Source organism: Trichoplusia ni, chromosome 6 (assembly GCF_003590095.1).
Source record: "Trichoplusia ni isolate ovarian cell line Hi5 chromosome 6, tn1, whole genome shotgun sequence".
Lineage (NCBI taxonomy): Eukaryota > Metazoa > Arthropoda > Insecta > Lepidoptera > Noctuidae > Trichoplusia > Trichoplusia ni.
The window spans coordinates 7,231,432-7,255,140 of record NC_039483.1 but is presented as its reverse complement, the minus strand read 5'-3'; the positions used below and the strand labels follow the sequence as shown (position 1 = coordinate 7,255,140).

Here is a 23,709-nt window from a genome sequence, read left to right as displayed (position 1 = left end):
GAAATGTAAACACGATGACCAAACTTCGTCCTCTTTAGTTCATTGCCTACGGAAAGGCCCGAAATTTGATTCATTTGTCAAGGATAAAGGTTCCAAAAATACGTTAACCTTCGTGCTCCAGTATACGGTATGAATTGCTAAAACGTTAATCTAATTAAGAAGAACCACTTACGATTGGCCGAATTTTAATTCTCTGGCGCCTAATTGGGTGCTTCATGTTAGCTCATAATAAACTTTCAAGCAAAACTCTCGAATGAAACCTGCGCCTTAATTGCCTTCACTTTATAACGTTTTTTTTTCGGAACTCGTTATAAATGTCTTTTTTAATAATAAGTCGATGGATGGTGTTGTTAGCTCAACTGGTTTCTACCTAATTTATAATGCTCGGAAAAACAAAAAACATATTGACGTATCCACGATTTATAAGATTTCTAAAACAAATATCACAAATCTTAATAAAATCTGTTTAAACATCCGGTTATGTTACTGCAATAGCAACAATTACAAAGTTCTAAGACTTAAAACTTCCCAGACAGCTTGATTAGAAATGTAAATGGACAGCGATTGTGAAAATTTCATAGGAAATTGCTACAAAGGCGATAAAATGTCCGACTGTAGCCAATGGCTGGAACACGACAATCGGATATCGGCCGGCCGACTTACATTACAATGCTTAGACAAAATAGTTGTGATATTAACTTCACGTCTTAAAATTTTATTAAAACCTAAGAGTCCTTAGACAGTACAATAATTCCTCATATTGCCCTTAAATTCTAAGAATACCAAATCCTGGACGTCCTGGTAAATTTATATTCCCAAACATTTCTCTTTTTATTCCTGTCAAACTGCCAGCGTTCATCATAACAAGTTGTATATTCCTTTTTATTTATTCATTCATCTGTTTTCCGTCTCAGTCGGACATGGCGAGTTCCTGTCGTATAACTCGTATATTACTTGCTTTCAAGTGGTGTTTTTTATCCTCGCCACTTCAGTTTCATAATTAAGTCTCCATATTGCGAGCTCTCGCACGCTTCTTGTGTTATCAAATTTAAGAGAAGCGAGGGTGTAATTTAAACCTCTTCTCACTTTGACTTTAATATAATCCAGATCTTGGAGTGTCAATAAGTACCCACTTCAGCATCTCAATTTTCAATGTGAAATTTTAAACTTCATAAATCTTTACGATGCGTCAGACAATTTGAAATTGTGGGAACGGTCCCATTGTTATGTTATGTAAGTCTGTCTACCGTTATGGGATGGAATTGCATTTCTTTATGGTTATTGTCTTTTCGTTGCGTTAGCAGTTTGATGCGTAGTAGCAATGGTATTAAAATTATTATGCTTTCAATGTTATGTAAAATTGAAGTGCTGCTCGTCTCGAACAGGTATGTAAGGTAGGTCATACGATTAGGTAAAAATAATGATAATCGCCAGAAATGTGTTTGATAATGAGCCTTGTGTCTTGTGTCCGACATTAACCTTCAAGTGCATTACTAACAGCCAAGCGAGTCGAGCGTGAGAAACCCACACCAGCCATCCGTTAATCATTTCAGATGACACGAGCTCACTCAGCACTCGAGACATTTGTCTTTGTCTTACTTTAACACATTTCAACCAAAATATGAAATTGGAGCACAATTGTGTTCGATCACGGAGTTAGGTTTGCGTCGCACGTGCGTGCTAAATAACGCGTAACCTTGCTCTCCCCTCGTCCTGCAGGAACCGGTCGATCCGGCGTATACCGGAATTTCACTCGGAGACAATAGTGGATCCAGTCGACCGAGCTCTCCCAATCCCCCCGAGATGTAGCTTGCGACTGTTCATGGACGGGAAAGTAAATAATGGCCGGGGATCAACAAATCTGGTTAGCCTTTTGCACAGCCAGTTCTTTACGAACGTTCGTACTTCTGCAGATACATTTGAATGGGCATCTTTGCTTCAGCGTTTCTTATTTTATTGATCTCTGCAACAACGTTAAGGTAAACAAGACTACTTAAAAATAGGATTATCTTAAATTTCGAAACGTAGCAGAGTTTTTTTTAGAAAATTGCAACAGTATGTGTGCGTGCGAATTATCAAGGTTGCCCTGTAAAATCGTGAAGTCTGGCGGAAAATTAAAACTTTCCAAATTTATCTAGAAAAAGGTTATGTCTAAAACATGTCAAATGTGGTCGTGTAATGTTCGTCGCAGCTAGACGCGACCCATCATTCCACTTTCTGTGAAAGTAGACTCAAGTGTACTTATATTGATAGAGGTACAATTAGAGTCAATAAAATTATATTTGCTCAACAATCATTTCTAAAATAAATCATAGCTACGATTCACTTTCAAGTCTTCATTGGGAGTAAAAAAGCTACATTGAAGTTATGAAAAAAACAATTGAATGGGTTTACGGAGCAGTAAGCATTAAACAAACAAAGGATTTTCAAGTTAACCCACTTCCTTGTATTGCTGAGTAGCCCAGATAGCTCAAAATGCTCAACAAGCCGTAACAATAGACTATTTCTCTCACAAAGCCCTTTCAGCTCGGTCGGCTTCGACCCTAGGCCGCTGAGCGTGTAAGTAATTACTGCTCTGCCCCAATTCCTGGTGCCTCTCTGATCCCGGCTACTCACTCGACTGACCTGTTTGCCTCCAATGCAAACTGCATCGGTTTGTTGGATCGATGAATTTCAACCGAGACCGTTGAAAGAGTTGGGAACTATGAATAACTTTGCTCTGATTAAAATGTACTCATCAATGAATGAATTGAACAATATGGACCATTGAAACGCTCCATCTTTGTAGTATTAATGCTGTTATGTAGTACAATGATGAGCTAGGTTGACGGACGTAATACTATTTTAGTACGTGTTGTACGAACAATGAGGTCAAAATAATTACGCTATCAACGCAACTATTACGAATAAGAAAGAGCATCGTGAGCCCAAACAATAAATTTATTGTTGCCTACGACTAGAATACGCGTTATAGTTGCGTCATCGAGCATGCCTCGTGTTGTGATCATTATTACTTCAAGAGTTATTTATACATGGGCGAACCCATCCCGGTAACATCATAGGGATCGATCGATTTCAGTAGTATTAGAAACTTATAAAACTGAAGCACGTGCCTGTAAATCTCGACCGGAAAATTCTTTTTAAGATGATAATGAAGTTAGCGATGAAATTTCTCTTACCTTAGTTCTTGGAAATATTTTAAAGTCTCATTAAAATTCGCTCCGACATGAAACGTTTCGTTACAAAATTCATAACTCGGAACTAATATTTGTGAAGACCGTAAATAATGAAACTTGTGTTCTGTAAATCAATGCGCTGTATTCTAATATAAATTTTCCATTATGAGAAAGCAAAATATAATGTAAACAGTTTAAGACATTCCTTGACAGTGGATGACGAAAAAATAGGGCAAATTACGAACGAAGCAATGCATTGCCATTAGTTATTTTCTCCATTTTCGACGGTTACGCAGTATTTTCAATGTAATCCTTTTCCCTTTTTGCGTCAATATCATGATTGATGGCATTGATATGATATATTCGCATTTAATTTCGCTCTAAGCCCTATTCATAGCCTCGTTGCTTCAGTATTAGCATTCAGGCACTAAGAACTAAATGAGTTCACTGTTATTGACCAAACAAACACCCTTTGTTTTGTTGCTATACTTAAAATAGGTATCCATAATACAACACTACATGGAGGGTAAAACGTACATAAATTTTAGTTTTCAAAGTGCAACGAACTTGTTGGATCCTTACAGTGTGGTTTTGTCATTTGTGTTTTGAATAGGATAATCGCATGCTATTCACTAATATATCAATAGAAACTTCCGCACTGCAATCAATTCAAGAGTTCCTTTGTTCATTCATGAGATACTTAATGGAATTTATAGATATTTCCAAAAGACTAGAGGTATATTATAAAGAAGTCCATGATATCTAAGTATATCATTCAACCGTTTTTTCTTTTAAAGCTGAAAAAGTAATAATTATTCATCTCGTTAACAGTTATGAGCATTTCCACAGTGAAAAGACATGTAAACGGGTGTTTAAAAGTCCCTTTTACAGCAGGAGTAATTTGAATTGCTTTCAGAATAAGTGCATTAAGCCGATGTGACTGCTTTTAGCATGCGAGCGCTGCAAGGATTATGAGAATGACTGCTAACATAATACCGTATTGTTCATGGTCTGGTACATAAATGTTAGTTCCTTTATATTGTTGGTTTTGAAAATTGCGGTTTAAGTAACCGAGGCACGTTTTGATTACGAAATCTTCAACAGTGTCTCTTCGGGCAAAGTTCATTTTCTTCCTGATTCACTTGTTTTACATTCTTTATTGAATGATATTCTCGCATCTATCCTTCAATTGCAACAATTCTTCTTACAGAATATACATCTTCCAGCTTTTTGTATGTTTGTACCTCCATAATTTTCAGAATCTCCACTTGCAGTAACTTAAGTGCCATGTTTCATAGTTGGAGCTCTACTCATAAAGTTGCATTTATTGTACGAGCCGTCGAGTCTCCCGGCATACATTAGCATTTATTGCAAACGTATGCGAATTTCGCTTCGAACTCATGAACAAAATGACTGTTTAGGGGATCAATAAGACCTGTAATGTATTCTTTTGCATATTCAAAGTTAAAATGACTGAACTTTTCACTCGTACTTTATTTTGCTGTGTTCGGGTGCGAAATGTTTATTGTTATTGCACTATGGCACGCGTGGTTTTGTTCTGACTTCTGTGTCACGAACGTGTGAAATAATATGAACATGTTTTGGAAATTGTGCTACGCTCTTATTGTTTCCAAATCGATTTGTGAAATTGTGTTTCTTTTGTTATTTATTTAAATACTTCTTACAATAACAGTGAATGAAGTACAAATTTTTGCACCCAAAATAGATGCTTAACTCGTTATATTTTTTTTTGCTACAATCCAATCTTGTTTAGCTTACAGAGGACTTAACCAACATCTAAGGGATTCTTCCAGAATATAAAGCTATTTACTAAATGTCTTGTTCACAAGTCCAACAAAGAGAGACTTTATAAGCATAGCTTACGTCCGTCCTTTATCAGCCCTCATAAATAATTCTTAAAACGGAAAACATGCAGCTTACGCATTACAATTCTGCCTTCAACGTCCAGGTTTTATAATTTGACATAAATACGTAATAATACCAGAGACCACAAATTTACAGAAACAGGAAAATTAAAACGAGCCTTCAAAAAAGTTGCCGCGGACTTGTGGTAACTTTAACAAGAGTCAGACGTAACGAATCGTATTTATCCTCTTTGCGAAGCATTTGTACAGCAAATATTGTTATCTCGGTGGCGTTTATCACGCGGTACAGCGCAGCATCCATTGTGTTTTTTAGACTTGGCTGTAAAATACGGATTTTGCTTACCTCAAAGTTAGGGATCCCCAGAGCAAAGCCTCTCTAGCTCGACTCGCTTGCAAGAAAGGGGTTGGTTAATGATATACCAAGTAAATTTGCCTTGCAAATAATTAGTGCCGACCGTAATTTTCTTGTATTACCATTATGACGGTAATTTGTATTCATTACTATCACTGTTATCTGAGTGAGTCAGGGCTGTATGTATAATTATAAATGCTTAAGTGCTAAGATTACTTCTCTGCTTTATTTTGCTTGCAAACATAAAAATAATATTTCTATAGGTGTTTTTCAAAATTGGTCTAATTCAGCGGAAGATTACAACTAAAAGCGCTTAGATCCCAACCCTTAAAGAAGTTGATTGAAACATTGGACAATGTATTTTTCTTGAAACAGCAGGAATATTATGGAATGAGGTCAATACGGGATACTATATTTTACATCAAAAAACGGAAAGTTTGCGTGCGGATAAAATCCGGTGCGACGAACTTCCTGTGTTATTCCGAATAATGATATTGAAATGCGAAAAGCAAATGAAAGAGCTTCTCGGGAACGTCATTGCGGTGTTTGTCCCATAAGTAATTACTTGCATCTTCAAGTGTCAACACCTTTATTCCCTGACGAGTAAGGTTGATTTTTTAAATCATTTTACATGAAGACGTCTACTATTTTATTCATTAAATTAAAGTCGTAAAACGATGTTCAAATAACATTTTATCAGCATTAGTAATGTTGAATAACATCAAACACTCGGTTTTATTTATAAATCCCATACCGCATTGTTTAAGTAGACGTATAAAACTTGCTGGGCTTATTAGAAATAAAATGATTTGTTTAAATACAATTGAAATAAAACCTATTTCTGTTGTTTATGCCTGTGATCATGAGCCATGGACGTCAATGTATTTTGTCCTGGGGACTTTTAATCTTGACGTAATGCTGCAAAATATTTTAATAACTTTATTAGTACTAGTTATATTTTTAAAAGCATATCTAACTAAACTAATATTTATTCTTTCATTAAGACGTAAGTTGGTTTTGAGAAAGTACATATTACAGTACTCATATGTACATGTAATGCTCTTGCAAATCCAAAATGCATTGTCTTTTAATTAGTTGGTGGTTCGTTTATGCATTTGTAAACGAAACGCGTAGGACGTGACATAGGAATTAGGATAGTCTCATTATTATTCCATGACCTGGAAACCCATGCTAGTATTTAACAACGACCTAATGTGGAAGAGAGACGGTGCTCTATACTTCGTATTTCGTCGTTTCGCTTCAAGTAATACAATAACATTGGTTAAGAAGTGCCGGTAGGCTTTATGACAATATTAAATGTAGTTTATCAGTACACGGACAAATTGTTATTACTTTTACGAAAGTAATATTTGTATAACGGTAGTAACTGGATCAGGAAACGATAAAAATGTAATAAATATACAATTTAAAGCACTTAACACGTTAGTTAACCCATAAAAATACATTCAATTCCAAATTACTTTCGAGTGTTAGTCATTCGTCGCTTTTAATTTGTATACAATTTCATATTCTTCTTTATCATGTAAAGAGCTAGCTCTGTTTTCAAATTGTATTTGTGATTTTAACACCGAGTAGCACTAAGTTGTATATAGCATGTTTAAAACAATTAGTACAAGACTGCAAACGTTTTTTTATACAGTAACATACTTTGTTAAAAACTCAAATATAAGCAAACAAAAACTGTGTGGCATGTGGCCCAATTTCATCCACAAATGAAACAGCCATACCGTGAAAGGGACTGTAATAACACTAATGTTTGAAATTCATCTCGCGAATGCCTGTCTCATATCAAAATGCCCAAACATTAGTCCGTCTGGCAGCACGCAAATATTTACTTGTACGAAACCATGTTTTCCAACTTGATAAGTACATAGAGGCATGAAGCATCCGTTCAGATCTTGAAGTTAGGATGTGGAAGCGAGACGGCGCACGAGCAGACGTATAGTGGCATCTCCTTTTCGCAACTGCAATAATAGTCGCAACTGCATTTGTAGTACGATTCAGAACTAGCTTCTGGTTGTAATATGATTTAGTCTTGGGAGCATTTCTCATATATAGCTGTTTATTGAGTCGTGTGTATATGTATTTTGTACGGACTTCAAACAAAAACAATTTTGTAATAGCAGTGTTACGTATTTCTATATTATTTTGATATAACATTTCCAGATATCACAGATAAATTACTTGAATTCAAATTCCTCAAAACTCAGTCCCTTTGCAATACAAAAGGATGCTTTGAAATTACAAATCCATTCATAAAATATCTTTCACAAAATGTAACGTTTTCAAAAAAGCTTTCAGCACTTAAATTGACTTGACACCAAATCAATTTGCTCCGATAGGTCTATTAAGCGATACGGGTACAGTTGGGTAGAGTGCTGGTTTAATGAAATTAGCATAGCTCTCGTATATGTCACACGAGGGGAGAGCGGGCGTGGTGGCCTGCCCACTACTTGTACGTCGTACCTCAAACACGTATGTATTAATGGACGTGCTAAGCTTGTTAGATACGTCATAGTTTCGGAAACACGACTATTTTGTACGTAATTCGATGTCAGTTAATCACACAAATAGCTTTACCTACCTAATTGGTTCACCAATTTTTGATTGACTTTTTAAAAAGTATTTTTTGAATTCGTAATAATTTGGAAGTCCTCTATCGAAGGCCTTATTTTTAATTTTGTCCTTGACCTGACATTTTCTACTTGACCGTTACAGAACTCTGTATCTTAATTCCGTTGTCAAGATAAAAATGTATTTTAATCTCAAACTCATACAGGTAGCACAGAATCTTACGAGTCACTTTCGATCACATTTCTACGTAATGCACGTGCATAATATTGTACTTAATGTTATTTTAACGCTCTTTGAGTCACAGGTGTCCCGTTTATTCAATTTCGTTACTTCATAGCTAATGAGAATCTTGGATGACGCACTCGTTGATTAGTCAGGCGGTCAGTACTAGTACCAGTGGGTACTTTAAATGCTGAATAGATTTAATGGAATACCATCAAACTGTTATTTAAAGCCGTTAAGTTTCAAGGTTTACAGACGAATTATTGTTACGATCGGTGGTACTGCCAAGTCCCATCTAGTATTCTTAGAGCAAATCATTAAGAGGGTCAGGGACCGTTTGACTTAACTGATTCCAGTAGGAGTCGTAAATTGGTTATTAGATGACTATTGAAAACATAAACTACACATACGTTCTCTTTAACTAAGCCATAAGAAACTACTGGCGCGTTAAACCATCAATACAGTTCTTTATATAATTGCTATTATGAACAAAAAGTATAATCTATAATTAATAATCTTCTCGCTTTGTTAAGTCTAAATTAATTATAGTAAGATTTTAAATGATTGATCACGTGATACAGCACTGTTACCCTGTAAACTTAAATTTTTCTTTACTAATTGCCTTAACAATATTGGGTTTCCTATTGAATATCGCTTGTAGTATATTAATGGGAGGAAAACGAAACTTAAACACGGTCAAACCTTGTTTCTCACGTCACAGCATCATTAACAGTCTTTCTTAAATCATGTCTATTTAAAGTACTCGTGAGCACACGACCTAGATGCAGAAAATTTGAAAAGAGGGTAGTTAAAAATGTATGCGAACACGAATGGGTCAATCAAGGCTTGACCTATTCGTGTTCGCATAAAAGAGAAAACGGGCAAAGAGGTCAGATATTTTTTGATTATGAAGGGTTGATCAGCTGTGCTTGTTTGATTCTTTTCCTTAATTTTGCATGTTTCCTTTTAGTGCTTATTAGATGCATATTGGTCTTCTATGCGTGTTATTGGGTTGTTCGATTGAGATCGATTTTACCTTACTTTATTTCTTCTAACTTGCTAGAGGAGTGGGGTAATGTTATTAAGCTAAGTCAATATTTTGGATAGTGCGGTTCGAATGATAAATCTGTGCATAAAATTTCAATAACATTTTTAATTCATACTCAGTCTACAATTATACGAAACTTGTCAATTATATCCCATACAAGAGTACACAAATGGTGGTGAGAGCTGGCTCTTATCGCCAGACGGTATAATCACTACTCTGCAACGTAATATTATCTGTACTACGGTTACTTCGTGCACCGAATAACGTTACAAATACTCACAGCCATTAGATAATGCGTGTAAGCTGAAGCAACAACTTTTACGTTGATTTACTTTGTGTTTGTTCTAGTTTTCACCTCGTAAAGATAGCGCCGGTTGTAAAAAAGCGGTTAATTATGTTGATAGTGTCTATAGTGGGAATCGTTTGTACTAAAAAGGAATTACTTTTTTGGGATTTAAGTGTCGTGTATACAGCTCAAATATGTTACACATTTGGCCCTGAGTCATGTTACGTCGCTATAGGGTATTTTCGATCCAACATTGGTGAAGTATTTAAAGCATTTACATCAATATTTAAATGACTTTCCGTGTGACTGTACCGTAATAACGTAAACATGACATAATCACCAACCACATTGCGCATTACCATTTATTATTTTCCGCCAAATTAACCCTTTTAACGGTCATCACGTCTAACGACAAGTTAATGGCCTTATCATAAACAAGTTGAAAGATAAAATTATCCGAATAAATAAAACTGTGTGTCTGCGAAGGGCGATGACCGAGCCACCAACACTGGGACGTGCATGTGGTCTCTCACTTGTAAAAATATTAATAATAAAATAGGAATGCAGTTAATACGTATGCAGCGTTACAGTTCATTGACGCACAAAGAAATTTAATGGGGTCATACAAGGAAGGAATCAGTATTACATTTGATAAGACTCGGTTTTGTTCGTGTCGCCACGAACGAATCGTATAGCTGGAATCAAATCAGACACTGAATGATTTAAAATTTTCTTTTCTGCTAAAATATTGCCTTGAATCTGATTCATAGAATAGGTAGAGCTTAATAAAAAAAAAAAACAATCCAAAAGTTATCTTCTTGGTAATAAAGAGCAGAGATCGTGTCAGCTGTGCGTACAAAACATCTAGCATGCGATGCGTCATCCTGTTTCTTTGTTTTACAAGGAAGTAATATATCTGTTAATCGCGCCGTGCTACACAAAATGAGTTCAACCACTCGTTTATAACTATTTCAATTATTTGCATTTATTAAAATTAGGATTTGATTTCTTAACCTTGACTGTAAGTATTATATTGAGTGTTTACGTTATAGTTGCTTACTGCTACCTCGAAACATTACAAAAATATGCACGAATATATACAAAAGAATACTAATTATTTATGTTTCTTAAGCAGTACAAATTTAATGTAAGTCTGATTGTAAGCTTTTATTTATTCCGACATAAATTCTAACCTTCACATAAAACATTTTAAGCTGACAAATTCGGGTATTCAGTTCAAGCCACAATGAAGTGTGCAATTTTGATGATACATTGCAACGAAATCTGAATTCCGTATTTTCGATGATACTTCGAAACGTGATGATAGTCAAAACAGTAGCGATGCTATCAAAACAATGTCTAGTAACTATTAAACACTTCGTTGAAACCAACCTTTTTACTAGGAAAACATTCGAGGCCGACTCAACTTGATCACAAGCGATAAACTTCCGTTAACTTCTTTGTAGTCATATTCATAAAAAAATACTTAAAAATAATCGTGGTTATAAAATCAACTCAGCTTAACTTGCGGTATGTTCATAGATAAAAATCCTACATAAAACCCCTTTCGGAGTACAGACTAGGTACTTTAAACTCGTTCAAATACATGACAATGTTAAATTATTCCAATCGAGACGCAAGTACACAAGTATATTCCATCTCAGTCGGTTATTACGATGAATGACTTCATATATTTACACAGCCATAAGTCCTGGTTTATTTATAAAGTTCGAGTAACTCTCCCGCGATGTTTTGATTTCGCGACAGCCCTAAGTTGCTACTAAAATAACTCAATATTACAACTAAAATTGTTGTTTTACAAATATCCTTACAAATTTTCCACAATACAGGAAATTAACAGACGGGCGAGTCTCCTTCCTTACTTGCACACACTACAGTATTATTTGTTTCAATTAATGACGTTTTGTCGGTATGCTGCACGTAATAAGTTTCCACGAGATTGCCAATGGGTCATTCAGAATTATCTAAGCCAGAATTACCTTGTAATTGTAAATACGCTTTGTGTTATTTCACATAACTCCTGGCTGAGTTAACGCGATAATTAAGCCAGTTATACACATGGGTAACGTGTCACCCGCCATTATGGAACACGTGTTTCAAACGATTCATGATGTTATCTCTAACTTCTTTGAGAATGGATAATAACAATCAAAACTGTGGGACTAAAATTAATTTATTTGGGTATTTTGGGTGTGTGAGAAATACGCTCGGTTCCAAAGCCAGGGCCCCAATTCTGCTATTTTATAATGGCCTATGAATGAATGGCAATTGGAATAAATTTAAAATTATTACTATTCTCTTAAACATTCTGCCAATACAATTATTGTAAGTTAATTGTATTGACCTTGAGTGTACCGTCCCGTACTGAACTTCCAGTTTTTGTGTAGAAAAATTCTTAAGAGAATACGAAAATTGTCATTTTAAGCAAAATTTCATTCATTCATCGGCCATTGTAAATAGCAGAATCGGGGCCCTGATTAGCTGTAGGTACGTGGAAATGGCACAAGAGATAAATTCGATGGCAGCAAAGTAGAAACGGACATCTACAAAATCGCAACTTTACAGGAGAGCAGATTTAGTTTAAAAGCGTGGTTATTTTGCGAGTTATGAACCGATTAACCTGAAATTTTCTATGATGCTTTAAAATAACCTTCTTTATGAATTGTGTAATAGGTTTTATCGCTACATCGTTGTTTTACTGAAATAATGTAGATGTCTTTTTTTACTCTGAAAAAACATTGACGTAGAAGAAGACATCTGCCTGATAACCGTTTATACGTGTGATAAAAAAGTGCCCATTTAAAATATCTTATAAAGTAATATAATAATCTTCTGTTATACATTTAAGGATATTTATAGAACATCTTCTAAGCAACATGCAAACAGTATTCTCCTTTTTTTGACCAAATTTTGTAGATGTCTTTATTTACTTTGCATTTAACATTTTATACATTATCAATAAATGAGTTAACTACAACTTATCTCCATCTATTACTATCAGTTGAACTCATTTATTTAGTTACCAAATCACGTAAAATATATTATTGTAAATAAAAACGCAATATAATACTATGATTTATTTATTATCAAAGGTATCATTGGCAGATAGGCAAATATCAAACTGAAATAAAATAAAAAAGAAACACAGAACAATATTTTAAACTTAGCAACATAAACACTTCTGTCTTATTTTTACTTATAGGAGGAAAAACGAGATCAAAACTTTAACGATTAGGTACGCACGAAAACATACCCGGTACGCGCTAGAATGTGACAACTGACTGATGTCATTGTTGACGTTTCATTCATCTGTCAAAGCTCCGAAGTAAAGGCGGACAAATTCAAATGTCCGTTTCTACTGCGATGTTTTTTAAAAATCCAGTGTAGATGTCTTCATTTACGTGTCAAATTTTCTTTATTATAATGAATTTTGAAAAAAAATTAATACTGACTTGTAGGTAGGATTAATATAAGCTAATTTTTGTAAAAAAAGCATTTTCATAAAAATGTAGATGTCCGTTTCTACTTTGCTGCCATCGAATTGATACATACATAAATTTTATTTTCGGTCATTTAGATCAAAGCAAACCTTGGTCTGACAAATAAAGAATGACTGCTGATCACTAAAACGTAAAAGTTTTGGGTTTGTTTTGTAACCATGTGAATCTGCTTCTTTTCTAGAAAAATTGTAACATATCTTATCTAACAAACAGTCGCAAACAATATGCGGTTGAGAAAAAGCTATACTGATAGTGTTTTATTTATATATTAATATCTCCGTCCCGACCACCGGAAATATTAATACGATTGTTACTCCGCCCTAGTTTTGAGAAACCCGAGGCGAGAAAACAAACACTTCAATATTTGGACTGGGCGACGAAATCTCACGGTCTTTATTACGAAAAAACAGTGCACGAAATAAATCTCTGGCGACCAAACACTTCTTATTTACCAAAATAATGTTTGTTTCCTTGACCTCACAGCTTGAGTCATGGGTAATGAGTCAGTCGAGCGATGTTATCGAATCGTTATGCGAGTATTGACGCATCGATTTGATTTGTTTGATATCACAGTGTCGTGTTCTTTTAAATGTTTTGGGAACTATTCATAATGCGTGCATAGATGTTTTAATGCACGCAAGTGATTAAGTCATTAAACATCGATTTCATATCGCTGTCTACTGCGCCTCTATTTAGTACTAGACATTACTTCGAGGTTACCTGTGTTTATTGATCTAGTGACCTACCTAGTATGACTTTAATCAGGGGAAGAGTTTAGCGCAATAAACTTATCGTAAATTCACTACGTTGTAAAAGCAAATAACCCCAAAGAGCAAACCTAGTTGCTACTTTAGACAGACTACTACATAACATTGTGTCGTGTTCAACGTTGCGATTGAAATTGCACCCTATTCAAATCGCACTGTGATTATATTTGATTGATCATCTATTTTGTCAATAATTAGGCTATCAAGTATCTTGCTGACATCAGATACAATACGGTGGATCAGTGTTGTTAGCCTTGTCATCGATTCGGATAATATATAGCGACCTTATTATACGTTCTCGTTCTAACAGTAAATAATAGTTTCGTTTTACTTTATTATCAAGTGGAGGCAGTCGGCCAAATATTTTGGTATTGACGTTGCGTATCTGTTTGCCATAAATCTACAGTCTGACCTGTCTCCCCTATTTGTTTACGATAACGTCGATCAAATGCTGATATAAATCTCCTTAAAGTCTATAAATAAAACAATGCGTTCGATTCAGTAGAAAACGTCAAAAGTGATTTATTTTGTGCGCTTTTTATTCTGGGCTTGGTTACACAGAAGCACTTCAGTGACTCATGCATAATATCTTAGTCCTAATGTTCAGCTCGCCTGTTCGTTATTTTTCTCGAGTGTGCTCTTATGCAACGTGAATCAGTGCGGAATGAAGAGCGGTCTAGAGATGCGTACGCGCCGGGTCGAGGGTTATGGGCGGTCAGTCGACGATCCTTCCTTCTTTATATTAATTAGGGTTCACACGAGTTCACGCTGACAGTTAATAATATTTACAAAATCACGACTTGTTGTTGTAAAACAGGCTAAACGAAAAGAGCAAGGACCCTTCTCTCAATTCAGTCTGCAATTGAAATGACACAGACAGGCTGACAACGAAGTCATCCATCAAAAAATACATTTGACATGTTTCAGTTTTAGCATAAAAGCCAGACATCTTCAAACAGATAATTAACTTAATTTAACACTAAACCAAAGATATAGCCCAGTACCTATTAAAATATCTACTTACGTTAGAAAACCAGTGTATCGACATCAGCATTCCCTAGCCAGGAGTCCTGACAGGATGTCGTACTCGACACGATACGAGGGCAGAATATTAGCGATCGCTATTATACGGCCAATTTATGTTGTGCACTTGTGACCTCTAGACGTGGCCGAGAATAGACACAACACATTCTTGTTGCTTTTGAAATGAAATTATTATACATTTGTGTATGTATAGAGGATATATCTATACGTGCTTGTGTGCCGAAAATAGTGTATCCTATTTATAACAGTTTTATAATTTGCCTTGTACTCAAAGCGGATTATTACTAATGAGATTTATTTTGTTTAATTTTATTAGGTTAGATAAATTTACATATTGTTAATTAAATATGAGCATTATGATTTAGCAAGTGGTATTGATGACTAATATGTAAATAATAGTCTTCTAGATTTTTCTAGGTTTTTCTCGACTTATTGTTAAGCAGCAAATGGTATTTTTCTCTTCATTGTTCAACGGGAACTAGCAATTTCTAAAAGATCGCTACAAATTAAACATGGGTCATAAGTTGTTGATATAAACGCCTCTACGGACTTTATGTGTCATGGTTTATAAATTCTGCATGGAGGCCTAGATTTTTTGCATTTTTTGTCGTGGCATGTGGTGTGTGTCCACTTAACTTATCGCATCCTTCATCCTTAGCACGCAAGAACGTGCTCAAGTGTTGTTTTTTCTTTGGGTCAGTGTAGTGTACCATACTGCCTTATTATTTACAATTTACGTCTAGAATAAAGAATATTTCTTTACTGGCAACCCATACATTCTATTTTCGATTTATTTCGAAAGGTTCGGGCTTTTATTGTGACTGTAAAAGATAGTATCGATTTCTTGGATGTTTAATCAAAGAAACGCTCGGAATGCGGTTACAATATCCGTTCGAAGTTATTGTTAGCTTTGTTTCATTCAAACTATCCTATCCGTAAAATGTTAAATGACGTTGTCTCAAACATACTATGTACTACAAAATTTCACTTCCACTGTTATGTATCTAAGTACTTTCCTAGTGTTCAATGTTTAATGTTTCTCTTTTGTTTTGTCCACAGAGCCGTCGGTAAAACATGTCTGCTCATCAGTTATACCACAAATGCCTTCCCCGGAGAGTACATACCCACAGTGTAAGTATCACAAATTGTTTGAAATTAGAAGATTTGTATCAAAACAGTTTCAGCTTGTTAAGGGAATTTGAGATCAAACTAACTTAACAAGATGCAAAGACACTTTGTAGTTTACAGTCGCCTGACCTGGTTCGAATTACGAGTTTATCCTCTTGTAGAGATGAACTAAATCTGAATATATTTGATTATTGTTAACAGGAAATTTGGGCAACATAAAATGTCTTAAGACTTTAATCATTGTAAGGTTCAGAATTAATAGTATCATTATCCTAATGAAACGGGTTTTCTGTAAGTCATGTGACTTACAGTAAATCATAGATAAAGGCACGGAATTTTTAATTAAGTCCATATTCTTGCATTGATAATATTAAATTTACGACTGCAGTTACGAAATATTATTTCCAATCACAATCAGTTTCTTATTTACCAAAGAGAACGTAGGGTCGTAAATTATATGCAGCTTGTAAAGGTAAACCATGACCGAGCTGAGTGGCGTGGCGAAATAATTGCGAAGCATACGACCTTGAGATGTTGCTGCAGATAACATTTACAGGCAATTGCATAGGCACGAAATGAACTTAGACATTTTAAGTTGAAGATGCGACTGTGACAATGTATAATTAATTAAAATTACTATTTACGTAAGCAAAAGCAATTGCAAAATTGGTAGGGTTGTTTATTCCGATCATTCGTGTTATGAAAACATGCCCGAATTCCCATTTTTCCTGACTCGGGAACTTGGTTTTCCGGAATGTTTTAAATAAAAACACAATTATATCGGGACTAAACAGTCGCGAATCGGTTTTGACAATCGCGACGCGTCTTTAGCTCATAACGGCCTGAAACTCTTCCACGCTGAAAGTTGAAGAGTGTCATGTCTCTGCCTAGTTTAGAGCGCTGTCACGCTTCTATAGCTAGATCTATCTTACTGTTAGATAGAGGTAAGTTAAGTAGGTAGGATTTTAGGTGGTAGGACCCTTGCTCGGGCCTTTAAACAGTCATGGACTTCAGATGACATCTTTTCAGTAGTGTTTGAATAAAGTTAACAATTTCCATGATAAAATCTCCAGATTCGACAACTACTCCGCGAACGTGATGGTGGATGGCAAGCCTATCAACCTGGGTCTCTGGGATACGGCGGGGCAAGAGGACTACGACCGACTGCGGCCGCTCTCCTACCCACAGACCGACGTGTTCCTCATATGCTTCTCGCTCGTCAACCCCGCCTCGTTTGAAAACGTACGGGCTAAGGTGAGTAACAGAAACATGGAGTTATTCGACCAGCTCCCCATACTTTTTACAAGTTCTTAAATTTCCTATATCATGCTGTCATCTGAAACATTTAAAAATAAGTATTTTATTTTGCTATCTTATAAACAAGTTATAATAAATATTTTGCCTTGGCCTGATTTGCCATGCAAAATGAGGGGAGAAACCTTAACAACTTTTATATGTTAAGATACCCAGATTTCATTTCCCTACAAATCCTTCCATTATTCAGTGACTTAACCTAAATTATTTCCATTCCAGTGGTTCCCCGAGGTCCGGCATCACTGCCCGTCGACGCCCATCATCCTGGTCGGTACCAAGCTCGATCTCCGCGAAGACAAGGACACCATCGAGAAGCTAAAGGACAAGAAACTCGCTCCCATCACCTACACACAGGTTAATATAGTTCTACTGCTATATTTATACGAAGTTACAGTTGCGATTGTGTAAGCGAGATGAAGATATACTCTCAGTCACTTTCTGTAACAATGTCTTGCTTGAACAAAGGCGACGGTACTGCTTAAAGAATTGTGACAGTAATATGTATTGTTCAGTTCAGATAAATCTCGTTTGAATGCATAAAGAAGAATCCGGTTAAATAATTAGATACATTCAGGTCCTGAAAGAAAAACCGGGCCATTGAGAAATGGGAAAGTAATTTAATTAATAAGCTAACTTCTTCAAGTATAATTTTGAACTCTTAAGCATATTTTTAGTATTTTTCTCCAAAAGAAAAAAATACCGTACCCTATCTATTATGTACCAAGGAGATTATTATAATCACACCTATTGTTATTTCTCTAATGAATTCTATTAGCTATAGTTAAGTTCTTTTTGTCCGCCATATTAGCCAAGGACTTATACTTATTGGATTTATGAATTGCGCGGGCGGCATAACATTAACATTTAATATGAGTACCATATAATATATCCTTAAGAAATTTGTTTCATCCAACCACATATTTCTGAAAATTATATAGGTATTTTGCCTAGGTATTGAAATTAGTAATCTTTTCGTCCATTAGATTATTAAAAAAAAAACTGATTTATCTGAAAAATTAAAAAATTACGAAGAAAAACTTCTTTAAAGTCTAGGGGAGGAGGCTTGTGACGTAACAATTTCGTAAAATTTAGACACGAGAGACGTCACGCTTAACTTCCAATTGAATCAATGTATGTTTGCGGGACAAAATAAAAGTACGTGTCCATATTTATTACGAGTTAAACTACAAGAAGCATTAAAAAACCATAATCATGGCATCATCCCTATTGTAATCAGAAAACATATTTATTCTCATCCTAAAAACCTAGATCTAAGTCAACTCTATAACTAACAATTCTCGTTTCGCATACAACCTCATTCGTCTTATGCAGTCCTCAGACGTCTGGCCGCGTGCACTTGACGCTAGATGTATTACGCGTTACTCTGAGTTATATCCGGGCGGTGAGTGTCGCGCCCGGGTGCTCCCAGGATATTACTAATGTTCCCCTTTACGGATATTCATATTGTGGATACGGTCTTAGTTTGTAGACTTGCTTATTTATCACAAGAATAAAGATTGATTTTGAGTTAAGTTTCAATGTTTGACTGCACAGTTAGTCGAGTGGTTGAGGTAACCATGCCAAACACAGGACACGTGCCATTTCGCGGGTTTGATCCCCGCGTAGGAAAGGCGTTTGTGTGATCCACGAATACTTTTCGGTACCCGCAATATACAAGCCTTTGTGTGGTCCTCTAATGCTTGCCCTGAGCCTGGGTATCTTGTGCATGTGACTTCTATGTTTGTGAATCCCACTGCGCCACAAGAATTAAATTCGTTAAAGCGGTCGTCGCTTTAACAAAAAAAGAAAGGAATAAAGAATCTGCTTTAAATATTTTTTAGAAGAGGATGTATTTAATTGATAGTATCTTTCTTTTATCGACTTTTGTCATATTTGACATAACATACACATTATTAAAATAAGTAATTGAATTCCGCAGGGCCTCGGCATGTCTAAAGAGATCAGCGCGGTGAAGTACCTGGAGTGTTCGGCCCTGACGCAGAAGGGCCTGAAGACGGTGTTCGACGAGGCCATCCGCGCCGTGCTCTGCCCCGTGCAGCCCATCAAGCCGCGGCGGAAGTGCGCGCTGCTCTAAACACAGGTAACACACGGACATACACTACAAGGTTAGCTAGGTTAGCTGTAAAAGAACCCAAGTCTGGGTTTAGCATGCCTTTGTACGTTGCCAAGAACGTATTGTCCAATGTGTGTATTTATGGGCAATAAGTATTAATATAAAAAATACCCACCTCGTATGTTAGGACAGGACTTGGGGAAAGGGTACCCTGATAGTCTCAGTTCTAACATTTTGACTGGTCCGTTGATCTTGTGGCTGATTGCTATACCGGAGGAAAAATGTTTGTTTGATGATCGCAAAATATTTGTTTTGTGTCTGGGTGTATTCTTTATACACGGTGATTTTTTAATCGTGTTACAAAAGGAGCCCAGTTCATGTATCCGACGTAAAATACCCCTAGGCGCGATTATTATTTTTTTATCATCAACTAAGATAATAAGTATGAAGAAAAAATTAAACAAGAGGAATCTGAAATATACTCTTAAAAATGATAAAAACGCCGCCGCCAGAGCCCCTCACCATTGTTACGAGGCTCGGACCACACTCGCAGCAGAGCTGTGTTTCTAAAAAACTACGAATTGCATCATAATTTAAAATTGCATTTTAAATTTATTTAAATCTCATAAATACCTATTTTTTTATCATGAACGTGTTCTAATCATTGGATACATGAACTGGGCTGCTTTTGTAAGACGACTAAAAAATCACGGTGTATACATAATAGTCGTAAATAGTGTGGTTATTAGTTGTCTAATACTCATATTACAAAAAAAAAGTGTAAATATTATACCATCGCCGTGTATGGGACTTATATCTCCCTATACCTCTTGCGATGAAATTCATATTATTGGTTACAAAAACCTTGGAAACTTAAATTTAACGAGATATTATGTTATTCTGATTAAGAATGATTCTCACTCATACATAGTAACTGGCAGTGAAAGGACCGACTATGAGGTCAGTTGGATTGTTTGTTATCCGTTGGAACAACAATTGATTAAAATAAATATAGAATTACTAAAGGATTTTCCGTGTTGAGCTAAAATAAAATGGACATGTTGTCATAAACCGAAGAAGAGTAGAAAAATGACCTCTCCAGAGTAAGATTTAAAAAACACTAAAATTCATAATATACTTATATTAAAAAGATTGACATTCAAGGTAAAGAAATGATTAACAATTACTTAGTAGTTCTTAGCCTGAAGTAGGTAGCAACATGTATTTATTTGTTTGTATATTACAATCTGATTTAATAATAAATATTAATGTTTATTTACAGATAGCGTAGTACAGACGTCGATGCCAGTGTATACAGCATAGCTTACAATAGGCGCACCTACATCAGTATAAATGTGCAAACGACACACAAGCGCTGTAATGTTGAATGGACTGCAATAAATGCATACATAGATGTTAATTTTTACTGTTAAAGTACGCATTATTAATTAATATGTAACGTGGGTTGGTGTGAGTGAGGTCCGTTTAATGTATAACGCTTTTTTATATCGTCCGGGTATTTATGTCACTGGCAGTTTGATCAGGCTGCATCGGAAACGCCTTTGCCTCAGTTTCTCTGTTTTCTTTTGTCTATTAATTTTCTGTCAGTTTTATTGACGCGACTCGTACTTGTAATACTACCTCCAGCCACTTTAAGCTAATGTACATTGTTTCGTAATGAAATGCAGCCATACCACCGCCTGTCAGTGACCCCTAGGTAACAATCAGAACAACTCATATTTGGGTGCTTTATAACTAGACCATCACTATTACGAAAATGTAATTACATTCCTACATCTAATGATATTTCGGGTACAAATTGTTTAAACAATTATCACCTCAGCTTTGAAACGGTGATTAAAAAAATGGAATTGTTGAAATTTGTGTTTGCCAGAGATTATATTTTTCGATTTATTATTGCTTTTTATTTGTTTCCACATTGTTGTATATCAATGTTTTGAGTCGGACATTCTCGTTTAGAATTTGAACCTTATTTTGGAAATGTGAAGGTTTAAATTTGAATACGAGTTAATATAATGTCGACGAGACTAGTGGTGTAATAAGTACAGCATTCGTTCGTAAGAAAATGGTTAATCATTAAAGTTTCGTATTCATTGTATATTTAATTAATTAAAAATGTTATTGTACTGCTTTGTACTATGTAAACTGTTTCGTTGATACGCTACGCAGATTCCAGGAGAAATTGACTTCGATGTGATTTGTAGGTTAAATAAGTTAATAAGAACCCACTGTACTGTACAAACGTAGTAAGACCCATGAAGCACATATTCCTGCATTTACTAATTCTGTCTTTATTATTATAATATGCAAGTAATTCATACTGAAGTCGAATTTGATTGGAGTCCGAAATGTTCGTCGTTTAGTCAATAATACGCCATTCATTTTTGTACGTAGCATGCGTATTGTTTTCCGCGTATTATTTCGCTTGATCGTCGAAGCTTAACGATGTTTATAAGCGCTCGCGTGAATGGTCAATACTTAGATACATATCGTTGGTAAAGTGTAGCTATGCTATCGTGACGTCCTCGTGCTGCCGTGACCCTGGTTTTGTAGTTCTGAAGTGTAAACAATTATGAACTTTATTGCAATAATCATACAGACACTTTTGCAATGACTAGTGGATAGTTTGGGTAATACTGACAATTGAAACATCAACATGCACTAAATACTTCGAAGTCGCAAAACTAAAGTCACAAGCGCAGTTTCTAATAAGCAACAAGATTGTATCGCAGACATTTGGTCTTGTACGGCTAATGTGAAATACCGCACAACTACTTTTAGCATAATCCGGTTGAATGGAGACGCCCAGTTTTCTGTTCTACTCAGTACAGTTGCTGGCTGTCACGATTCAGTCGCGCTACTTTCACGGGAGGCATTTTTCGCTGAAAATGTGATAAACGGGTTTAGGCTCTAATTGACTATCTAGAAATTTTTACACAGTGTCTTAAATAGACACGTTCTTTTTTACTTTATACGCCTAACTTCACGACTGTCGTAGACGATACAGATCGCTTCTTTAGTAAATAAAATGGCACTAAGTTAATTACTGTCTAAATCCACTCCTAAAATATAAATGTTATAATAAGAAAAAACAGTACACGTAAGTTTGTGTGTAAGTGTGCAATTGTTGTTGCTTGTAAACGGACGCGACAAGCCTTTCATATTAGATGCCATAGACATTTTATTTGTTTAAAAAACATTATTTTGCTAATGAGTTTTTCATTCGATTCTAAATTTGAAAAAGCTCGAACAATTGCACAGAACATGTCTAGCTGTAAGATTTTAATGTATGTATTGTTCAGATGCAAATATTTAGAAGAATCAGCATGTAAATAACGATAAATTAGTATTAAATACAAAAAGAGAACACGCCATTTTCTTTGGTGTAGCATTTTTATACTAGATCCAATTTTTCACGTATTTGCGTATGGACTTCTAATGCTAATTCAAAATCAATAATTTTAACTGTAGTTTTATGTATTCTAATATTTTAATAAGTTTATGTTTGAATGGACTAACTATATTATGTCTAGTTATAAAATATATACATTAAATAAATAGGTCAACAATTTAATTAATAAATAAATACATGTTGTGGCAGCGATGACGTGAGATAAGTAGAAATTGTATTTTTTAAACATGAAACAGATTCGACATTATTTTTGTGTCAAGAGCATAATTAAGGGCAATATTTTCAGTGGATGAAAACAAAAGAAAGCTGGCAATATTATACGCAGGCAATCGTTTATTTTTCCAAATTCTATATGTGCGAGTATAGACATATATGTAGGGATAAATTGTTTATTTTTAGTATGTTAGTCCAAATTTCCATAATATTTAATTTGTCGTGTATAAGCACGTTAATTTGTATCGGTGTTACGTTGTACTCTTGTTAATGTATTGTTGGTATTGTAGTCTGCCGTGTACCGCATTTTGCTTTCATTCAAATTAACAGCTTGTATAATATTATTTTTATACAAAATTGTATATGTATAGATATTGCGCTGTGTCTAATTCGATTGATAGGTACGCTGTCGAGTAATTCTTCCAAATATTGTAAAGCCTCTGAATAATTCAAAATATATTTATATTAACTGTTCAAACTATTTGTTTTATTTTGTGGATCCTTTTTCCTTGGTTTTTTAATACGAAATATTCAAACAATTATCAGACATGTTCAACATTAGTCACCTCTTCCTTTACTCATAGAAGTCATTAAATAAAAATGTTATTTAATTAATTAAATGTCATGGCTTTCTAAAAAGTAGGTAGCGT

The 23,709-nt window shown here is 35.2% G+C and overlaps 1 protein-coding gene across 1 annotated transcript in view; it reads left to right on the top strand.

Moving 5' to 3' along the window:
* Nucleotides 1-23,537, top strand: part of LOC113494689 (ras-related protein Rac1) — a 27,912-nt gene extending 4,375 nt beyond the window's left edge. Inside the window, exons 2-6 of the mRNA XM_026873108.1 lie at nucleotides 15,957-16,028; nucleotides 17,099-17,279; nucleotides 17,559-17,693; nucleotides 19,279-19,440; nucleotides 20,696-23,537. Coding sequence (XP_026728909.1) covers nucleotides 15,957-16,028; nucleotides 17,099-17,279; nucleotides 17,559-17,693; nucleotides 19,279-19,434 — 544 coding nt within the window. The 3' untranslated portion in view covers nucleotides 19,435-19,440; nucleotides 20,696-23,537. The remainder of the gene's footprint in view (nucleotides 1-15,956; nucleotides 16,029-17,098; nucleotides 17,280-17,558; nucleotides 17,694-19,278; nucleotides 19,441-20,695) is intronic.
* Nucleotides 23,538-23,709: the final 172 nt, after the last annotated feature.